The 10,294-nt window shown below is 37.0% G+C and overlaps 2 protein-coding genes across 3 annotated transcripts; one reads left to right on the plus strand and one right to left on the minus strand.

The window, feature by feature from the left end:
- Positions 1-4: 4 nt before the first annotated feature.
- LOC128221443 (kelch-like protein 25) lies at positions 5-4,281 on the plus strand. Of its 2 annotated transcripts, none has more exons than XM_052930061.1 (4): positions 5-21; positions 1,532-1,713; positions 2,151-2,364; positions 2,812-4,281. In XM_052930061.1, the coding sequence occupies exons 2-4, from the start codon at positions 1,555-1,557 to the stop codon at positions 4,149-4,151; spliced, it is 1,713 nt and encodes a 570-aa protein (XP_052786021.1). In that variant the 5' UTR covers positions 5-21; positions 1,532-1,554; the 3' UTR covers positions 4,152-4,281. The 2 variants fall into 2 exon arrangements, with proteins under 2 accessions (XP_052786021.1, XP_052786013.1); XM_052930053.1 differs by lacking the exon at positions 5-21 and adding an exon at positions 54-214.
- Positions 4,282-7,638: 3,357 nt separating this feature from the next.
- Positions 7,639-9,790, minus strand: LOC128225132 (40S ribosomal protein S2). Its single transcript, XM_052935167.1, has 5 exons — positions 9,772-9,790; positions 9,315-9,550; positions 8,826-9,107; positions 8,436-8,595; positions 7,639-7,867 (listed from the first exon to the last, which is right to left on the minus strand). The coding sequence occupies exons 2-5, from the start codon at positions 9,546-9,548 to the stop codon at positions 7,704-7,706; spliced, it is 840 nt and encodes a 279-aa protein (XP_052791127.1). The 5' UTR covers positions 9,549-9,550; positions 9,772-9,790; the 3' UTR covers positions 7,639-7,703.
- Positions 9,791-10,294: the final 504 nt, after the last annotated feature.

Consider the following 10,294-nt stretch of genomic DNA (forward strand, 5'->3'; position numbering starts at 1 on the left):
GAAATAGCGTTTTATTCTCAGGTTTTTATCTTTTCATTACTTCCATTATTTTATATTTCTAATACAATTACAAAATGAATTACTTGCATCGATTAGAATCGAAGAGTTTAAATAGAGCACAGCATATAAGCGCTGCATCTACCAAGATTACTGTATTTATTACTGTACAGTACGGATAATAATATTATTTCTCTCAAAGAACTCAACGATGAAGGTAGTTCAATATAATTCACATAATGTATATATATTTTAAACTATTTAATGTTTTCACGGACCTAAAAACCTTATATACATATATAGTTGATGTATTTAATATCAATACAATATATCGAAAAATGAAAAACAGACAATTGAGGGTACCTAGACTTACCGAAATACGATTATTTTATCCGTCTTTCGGTAAATAATCGTATTTCGGTAAGTCTAGGGACCGGACAATTAAGAAGGTTACACACTACTATTGTTGAGTGTGCAAGTTATGCACCAGTCAATTGTAACCACGGCCACACCAGGTCTGGGGGGATGCCAGGGGAAATGGGTGGTGTTTTTACCTTACAGGTGGCCTCGCAATGCTGAGTGACTGCGATAGTTATGTTTTTGCACCGGTGTAGGGGCTTTTGGCCGGGATTTTACTAGTCCAAATAATTGTACGTTAACAGATTTTTTTACGTTTTTTGATACAGCAAATCCTTCACATACAAATTGTTTAGTATCAAAAGTGGGTAGTTATTCCGATCGGCATTCCGGGTTTAAGCATTTAACATAACATCTAAAAATATCACAAAAACAAAAAATATTACCAGATTATGTTATTTTATATCAGTTCCATACATAAAAATGTCATATCCTACTAATAATTATGAGTTTGACGTGTATTTTTCATTTCTTGCTGTCAAAACATAGCGATATATACATGAAGGGCACCTGCAAGGCTTCAGGGCACAATTTGTAAACAATCGGAACATTTCGGCCATGGCCGAGTTGTTACGTTTGTATTTACGAGGTCTATCTCGAAGCTTGTCAGAGGTGGTTACGATTGGGTCGAGTTGTTCCGCTTGGCATAATTGTTGTCTGTGTCAGTCAACTTTCGTTTTATTGGAAAGGTATATAATGTGTTTTAATGCATTAAATGCTTGTTTTGTGTAAAATAACTTTGCACTTACATGGTAAAATATGAGTATAAACCTTTATGATCAATATAAACCATAAAATACTTCACTTAATACAATTTCAATATTTTTCAAAACATCCCCGGTTTTTGCACAAACCCGTTTAGACGTTAGTGATTGGAAGAATCCCGTATAACACGTCTATGATTTTAGACTAGGATTTTACCAGCAGTTTGTCTTTTCGGAGCGGGGATTTTACTGGGGGTTGGTTGTACAGAAAGTCTAAGTCCCGCTATTCCCTGGACCCTGGGGGGGCCGTGGTTACAATTTTCTGGTGAAATGGTGAAAAAGACTCATTAATGACTCATTAAGTCATTGTATTGTCTTAGGTTAGTTCAATATATATGTTACTCTTCATTTAGGTGGGATTAAGTTAGGTCGTTAAATGGAGAACAAGTTTATTGAGCGGTACCTTCAGTGCCTGTCCACAGGGGTCAGGGAGGTGTGGCAGGATGGGAGCTTTTCTGATGTTGAGGTCAAGGTCACAGGACGCACATACAGCTGTCACAGGATCATCCTCGCCTCTCTCTCGCAATACTTCCAGGTTCTTGTTTAAACTGTTATATTCTGTCTAGCAAAACTCCTTTAAGATTCTTTAAATTTTCATAAATTTGATAATGGCATCTTAATATTCTTATAAATTGGTAGGGACCTACAGTTTAATTAACTCTTAATTTGTAGTATTATATGACCATGTAGAGTGCATTGTGTACCTGTTCAATGAGATGATAATAAAGCCCTTTTTTATGAGGTATATTGCCATTGGTTAGAGTATGAAGGACTGTGATGTCCTTAAAATACTTTCTGATTCAATAATTTATGCTTAAACTAGTCTCTGTCGTTTATATATACCGTACCAGTATTCAGTTTAAAGCATCCATGTGACATATTCAGTTAAGTGTTTTGATGAGAGTAAAAGTGTTTAAGAACATGTACTTGATTGGTTAATTTTAACAAGTTATAACTAGATTATTATTTCAGGCAATGTTTCGGTCTGGGATGAAAGAGAGTCTGGCCGGATGTGTGGAGATACACAGTATGGAGGCTGGGATATTTGAGGCTGTGTTACGGTTCATGTACACAGGGGACAATGTGGTACAACGAGACAATGTGGAAAGCCTGCTGCAAGCTGCCGTCATGCTTCAGATACCATCACTTGAAGATATATGTGAGAGCTTTCTCAAAAAACAAATAGGTTGGTCATCATATATATATCTCTATAAAAAGATGTATGGAAACTTTAGGCTTAGTATGATAATTGGGTGTGAAATACCAGCTCTTAATAAGTTTTATTAGCCTTAAGAAAAAGAAATAAGTTGGGGAATGTCATAGTGCTTGTGCTTTTGGCTGTATCAGCAACAGTTCTGTGCAAAAAAAAATCATCTTGGTCATTACCCATTACTATAATTATTTCAGCTATTCACAAGAAATTTGGTGCTAACAGTTACAAAAAACATGTGTACAGATGTAGCAAGGCCCATAACTCTTGCCTAAATAAATATCCTGATATTCCCATTGACCAAATATTTAAACCAAGTTGGTTTGGCCTCATCTTATGGTGCTCTTGTCTTTATAAGCACATAAAAGTATGATGGCAGTGGCAGTAACAATGGTTAGATAATCATTTTCTTCTTTTTTTCAGGTCCTGAAAACTGTCTTGGAATCTGGAGGTTAGCATCTAGTCTCAACTGTTTCAGTCTTGCTAAAAAATGCTGGACATACATTCTTGAATTCTTCTCTGCAGTTCTAATCTCTGATGAATTTCATCAGATTTCTGCTGATAATCTCATTGAAATTATAAATGATGATGATCTTAATACTCCCTCGGAGGAGGCAGTGTGTGACGCTGTGTTGAAGTGGGTGGACTTTGACCCCAACAACAGAAGGCAGGAGCTCGGGAAACTGTTTCGTAATGTGCGCTTTCCTCTAATCTGTGTAAAGTATGTGAAGGAGCTCAGGAAGAAGGACATTGTCCTAGACTCGGAGGAGTGCAATGATATGTTGAAAGATGTCTTCCTCTACCTCACATCAGAGTCTGATGATCCTGAATCCGAGCTTCCAAACTACCTGTCTGAGATGTCGCGGAAGTGTCATCACAGGCAGGAAGAGATGATGTGCATTGTGGGTACCCGCAGTCGACACCCCAACCCTCAGGCTACTGAGATAAAATGTTTCAGTTTTAGGCGTGATGCTGAATACTCTCTTGCTGCATTGCCAGAGGAGCCAGGGGCTTGTTTTGGTATAACAAAGTGCAGAGATGATGTGTATGTGTCTGGTGGCTACCATGGAGGAGACCTTGTGCTAAAGTACAAGAGCAGTGACAACAGGTGGCAGCACTGTACCCCAATGCTGGAGGGGCGGTGGGGACACTCTATGGTGGAAGTGAACGGCTGTATATATGCCATTGGGGGAAGCACTCGCGTACCACAAACCCTCTCTAGCATAGAATGTTATGACCCAAAGTTGAACCAATGGAAAATTGTTGGTGGACTTGTCATACCAGTGTCTTTCATGCCAACAGCAGCAATAGGAAATAGAATTTATATTTTTGGTGGAAAAATGATGGACAGGACTTTGTCAACAAAACTACAGTGCTTTGACACTGTTACTAAGCACTGTTTCATCCTTGATGAAATGCCCCTTGTCTCTTCAACGGCCAGTCGTGTAGCTGTTATAGAGAACACAGTTTACATATTTTACAGACATGGAGACATCATGGAATTTAAAGAGGGTGGCAGAACGACTGTTGTTGGCAACATGCCACATTTTGACCATTATGGAGTAGTCCCACAAGAGGGTCAGATACTGATTGTTGGCTGCCAGAGTAATCAGTATTCCACTGTGATGTTTAATCCGTCCACGCGTGAAATGGCCCCATATTGCAGGACTGTCAAGGCAGCTCTCTGCAATTTTTACTGCCTCCCGATCACCATGAGCCGACAACACATGTCCTCAAATACAGACCAACAATCACATACTTGACCTGCCATACTTAATACTTGGAAAGCAGTGATATATGTTTCGGGCAGATTGAGAGGTGTAGATTGAAGCCTATTCTTCATCTTTTTAAAGCAGTCCTAATTAATGGACACAATAAATCTTTTTTTCTTTATGATTTTTTTCTCAATCTGACTTCCCCTTTTATATTCTATACTTTGTGAACACTTAAACCAACAAAACAACTCGTTAGTTAAAGTACAATTATAAGCTCGTTTTGTGTCTGAAGAAAAGAACTGGCCGTATTGTCATAGCCTTGGTGTAGTCATTGATGGCATCATTGTGTTAAACCTTGCCGGTAACTAAAGAATCATTTAAGATAAAGAAATGAAATTTGCTAATAACAAAATTACTTGTGAAATAATGCCTATAACTCTACACTTTGATAATTAGAGTTATTCCCCTTGATAGTTGGAAAAAAAAAAATTGCCAGAATTTAACTTGGCATTACCTTCAATTACGGTTTAAGATAATTGCAGGATAGTGGAAAATAATAACAAATAACAACAGGCTCAGAATTTAGACTTTAATAATTGTGTTGTTGTTTTTTATTGACAAAGGAGCAGTGGTGTCCACCCCACATCACTCTTTTTACTTAAATATGACCATGCGTCTTCCATTATAATATTAGAGGTTTTTTTCTATGTTTTTTCCTCAATCCTGTATTAAATGGCAACTGCTTGTAAATCCATTTCACTATTGGAATGATTTATATATAATGGGCAGATTGCTCACCACCTTCATTGTTAAAAGGGGCACAAAATTGGTTGATGCAAAAAAAACGCATGATTTGTGAATGGGTAAAGAAATACTAGCAATATTTTGTGTTTGTTGTTTTCACTAGGGAAATTTGAATCCACGAAGGGTCATTCATAGCTATTATTTCAAAACACCACTTCATAAAGGGGAATATATATTTTTAGCTCGCCAGAGCTCCGTCAGTCAGTCCGTCCGTCAACAATTGCTTAAAAAACATCTTCTCTGAAACTACCAGGCCAAATTCAATGAAACTTCACAGGAAGCTTCCTTGGGTGTCCCTCTACAAAAATACAACAAAGGGTCATGATTGATTAACAACAACAACAGAATATCCGACCTCTATGTTTTGCTTTAAAAAGCATCCCCTCTGAAACTACCCGTCCAAATGCAATGAAACTTTACATGAAGCTTCCTTGGGTGGCCCTCTACAAAATTACATCAAGGCAATGAGATTGATCAACAACAACAACAACAAAATGGCCGACACTGTTTTGCTTAAAAAAAATGTCTGAAACTACTAGGCCAAATTCAGTTAAACTTTCCAGGTAGCATCGTCGTCAGTAAACATATGTTTTAAAATATGTAAATAAATTGCAACATTTTTATTAATGCTTTATCACTGAGTTGTGGCCCTTTGCTTAGGTGAGCGTTTTAGGGCCATCATGGCTCTCTTGTTTTAAACATCTAGTCATTTCCTTGTTTTGTTTTGATCGTTCAAGTCAAACAAATTAAACATAATGCATCAAAATAAAAAATCTATCAACCTATATTGTGCCCTTTTAAAGGTGAACTCTTTATTGTGTGGTCATATTTTTAAATAAAGTAAATTGAAACAGATGTCACAAATCTTATTAGAAAACCGAAGACAATGAGTGTGTCCATGAAACTTACATATAGTGTTTATGAATTGAACAAAGATGAATTGTAACATTGAACAAGCAAAACTTGAGATAAACGCCTGCTGTAGGTTTGTCAAAGAACCAAACAATTCAGGACTCCAATCAATACAAAAAAATGTGCAAAAAGCAATGTTTAACAGGACCAAGATAGACTTGAATCATTGACCAAAGTAGATTTATTACTAGCAATTGGTTGGAGATTTTGAAAATTCTGCTTTAAAGCTGCACTAAACCATTTTTACAACTTTTTTTATTGTTAGTCTTGGAAAGAGCAATTTTTTGCATAAATATCTGCAAACCAGTGATATAAGTTTGCTGACAAAAAATCAGATTGTACATTTTTATTTTTACATTTGAAAATTAATGATTTATGGCTTAAACCGTTACTTACGATAGAAAAATGCATAAAACATTTTTTTAACTTGAATATAAAAATCTGCGATGTAATTTTTGTCAGCAGTCTTATATAACTGGTTTCCATGTATTTTCGCAAAAATTGGCTCGTTCCAGGACAAAAAATAAAAAAAGTTGTCAAAATGTTCAATCTGTTAGAGTGCAGCTTTAAAGGCTGGGGTGCATGACCCCAAATATCCTATTGGGCAGGAATTAAGCCTATTTGGCAGAGGAGACATGGTTCATCGGGTTTATGATTGTACACATTCACATGGCTTGAGGTCAGGTGTTACATGATTCTAATAGAGTGGTACAGAAAAAAATGTCCATTGGTTTCTCATGAGATTAGATAAATGAAGTTTCATATACCATGACCAATACTTCTACGAATTGTTTTATAATAAGCCATTTGATAGTATTTATCACCCCAAATTAATAGATGTTTGCCAACATATGTCAGTAACAACCACATACTATGATAATAAACCTGTAGTATAAGTAAACGGATTGGTAGTGAAATTCAGTTGGCTGTTCGAGGATCATGAACTCTCAAGATCTGTCAGTCAACATAGCTTGGAAATTTGAATTTGTTCCGAGTTATAAAAAATATTTGAAAGTAGTATTTATAACTGTTCGAGAGACTTGAAATTCACAAGATATGTTTATGATACATTTAATTAACCATCTTGAAAATTTTAGCATTTCTTTTTTTGTTAATTATTCGTACATTTGAAAAAATGTACTGGCAGTCAGCTTGGTGAGGTCAAGTGAAGTGGCCATTTTTCTGACTGTCTGCCTTTTATACTTATACACCGGCCTTCAAGAACATTTGTACTTCTATAGGCAGACGATAATTTAATCTGCATCTCAATTTGCAAAACATCATCAATAACTGAAGCTTAGAGAAATGGCATAAATGAAAATAAAGATGACCACAAACCTTTTCACCCGGTTATACTCTTGTGGCCAAATATTTGCCAAAGCAGTCAATATTCAAACTTTACTTAGAACCGTAAGCAACAATCATTTGAAAGTGGTTGCTTGAGAATGTAAAGGCACTTCTGAGGGTGATAAAAATATAGTCCATCATTGGGAAGCAGCTGCAGTCATCTGAATTTAAGGTTTTAAATTAAATCATCTTATAAAAACTTGCTCCAAATTGTGATACCCACATGTTCAATCCTGGGACTCACTTCAGTCCAAGATGTAACTAGTAATAATTGTTCATCATAATGAACATCATCAACGACAACAGCTTCAGCTTTGCGTTCACTATCTGTTCTGGTGAAAATAAGATTCACACTCTAAGTCTAGCAACTTAACTAGAATTATTTCAACTTTCGCCTGGAATTATAGACCTTACTAAACCAGCTCAAGGCTTAAAAGCTTGTGCTAATTTTGATCACCACATGGAAAAACAATCTTCTTTACGATTTATTCATTCATGTGACACAAAATGTATCAATACACAGTGAGTTCATGTGGTCTAGTAGATCTTCTGTTCCTGTCTCTGGAACTCCGAGCGTTTGTGGTTCTTGGCCAGGTAGTCAGTGAACTCCTGGTAAGGTGACTTGGTGAAAACTGTCTCCTTCCACAGATCAGGGGTCAGGTACGCATACGTATTGGCAATGGCAGCATAGGTAGCCTTGGCTAAAATAGGAATTAAGTGTGATAATCAACTTAACGAAAGCTGTTAAAAAATGAATGTGAAAAACCATGTTGGCACTCTGGAAATTAGTCTTACATCTATGAGACAATGTTAATGCTATGCAGGACATTATACTGCAACATACAAAATCTGAGGTTTCTGCATTTGAAGGAGTATATAAAGACCTGCTTTGATCTACACTGGACACTAATTCAGTTAAATCTCTGTTACCAGGTTGTGAATGTTCCATTCGAACAACTAACAGATTGGTGTTGATTTGTTCCATTCAAGTGTGGAAGAGGGTCAATTCTGATGCACCAATTTAATAGATGAGGTTGTTTTAATTATTATCACCTGTCCATGTTTTTGCATACACTATGATTAATTTTATAGTGAATGATTTGATATAATGACGATTCAAAGTCAGTCCCAATAACTTAAATAGTTTAATTCTTTCAAGCCCTTAATAGAATTTTGCGATTAGATACTTGACATGACAACATTGAAGGAATCAAGCAAGATCTAGTTTAAGAAGATCGGGTGCAGTTCACAAAACTAATAACAACGTACCAAAGTTGCCAAGAGTAGCTGTACATCCTTTAGCTGAGGTGTAGCAGTCCTCGATACCTGCCATGTTCAGCAGCTTCTTGGGGACTGGGGCACTGACGATACCTGTACCACGGGGTGCAGGGATCAAACGCACCATTACACTGCCACACTTGCCAGTCACCTGAAAATATTTTTTTCCCACTGAATTGGTAACTTAGTTCTCACTTCTGATTTAAAAGATTTAATGTTTTTGGTGGTGTTAGGCTTAACTTGTCTGGACAAATAAAATTTCGATAATCTGGTAAGCATAGTCACCATAAAATCTTGAAAACTCTCAACACTGCAAAACTTCAACATCTTACTGACTTAACAAAGTTAACTGTCTTTAAAAAGATTTTCATTTCAATATACCTTGCATGGGACAGTATGTGGAGTGCCGATTTTGTTACCCCAGTAGCCTCGTCTTACTGGAACCACAGACAGTTTTGCCAGTATGATGGCACCACGGATGGCTGTAGCCACTTCCTTGGAACACTTGACTCCCAGTCCAACATGACCATTGTGGTCACCAATAGCAACAAATGCCTTAAACCTTGTCCTCTGACCAGCACGAGTCTGCTTCTGGACAGGCATGATCTTAAGAACCTCATCCTTCAGGCTGGGGCCGAGGAAGTAGTCAATAATTTCAAACTCCTGTAAAAATAATTTGCTTAAAAATGTTTGTAAAAATTTCATTTAAAGAGCTTAAATATATCATTTTGTATTTCATGTAAAATCTTATTCAGACCACACGAGACATTCAGACACAGTGCATACTCATGAAAGACAACGTGTCAATTTAGCTCTTTCATGGACCTGATCAGATGAATAACTTAGCATATATCAGCTGTCACTACCTACCTTGATTGGCAAAGAATAGAGATAGATCTCTTCCAATGACTTGATCTTCATGTCCTTTACAAGGCGGCCTAGTTTGGTGACGGGCATCCATTCCTTGTCGCCATCCTTATTGCCACGCCCACGGCCCCTACCGCGCCCGCGTCCCCTGCCTCGTCCACGGCCACGACCACGCTCGCCGGAACCGAACCCACCGCGAAAACCTCCACGTCCACCGGCTGGTGCTGCGTCCGCCATTGCTATAAATGAAATACAGATATGTTGAACAACGTGAACATGTCTTCACCTTATAACACTGTAAAATCGTACAGAAACGTTGTAAACGGAAAATAAGGATATCAATGCGAATCTGGACGTCTAATCACGAATATGATATGATTCAGGATACAATTAGGTGGTCGATGTATAAGTTTTACACGGATTAAATATCAGCTACACAAATATTCCGTCCATTACGTACGTGAATCTTTTTGGAAAAGGGAGATAATTGGAACTGAACTCGATTTAATTGAATATATTAATCGATTGCTTTTTGGCGAACGCAAACGCAGTGAACGTCCCTGTCACTACCCCAAACCTCTCCCGCTGAGAATATCCCTGCGCGTATATTAACATTTTTTAAATAGCAATAAAATAGAATAACAAAAACTAATTCTGAGCGTATCAGTAAAATATATTTAAGAGAACATATCTGGAAATCGTTACAATCCATACTGTACCTGTAGGCTAACCATTCCAAATTAAGACACCGTTGGAGAGATCAAATTCTAGATGTATAACATATATTTATAAACTTCATATAGATGTAGGTTGATATTTAACATCTTTACATGGAAAGAATTGATTGTTTTGGGAGATTCTATATTTTAAACAATGATTACAACAAACATTATGCCCCCTGAGCGCCATATGTTGTCAGGAATATTTGGATAATTGAATGAAATATATGCATGGACCGAATTGACAGCTGATTTGTCATTGAC

The sequence above is a fragment of the Mya arenaria genome, chromosome 2 (genome assembly GCF_026914265.1).
Source record: "Mya arenaria isolate MELC-2E11 chromosome 2, ASM2691426v1".
Classification (NCBI taxonomy): domain Eukaryota; kingdom Metazoa; phylum Mollusca; class Bivalvia; order Myida; family Myidae; genus Mya; species Mya arenaria.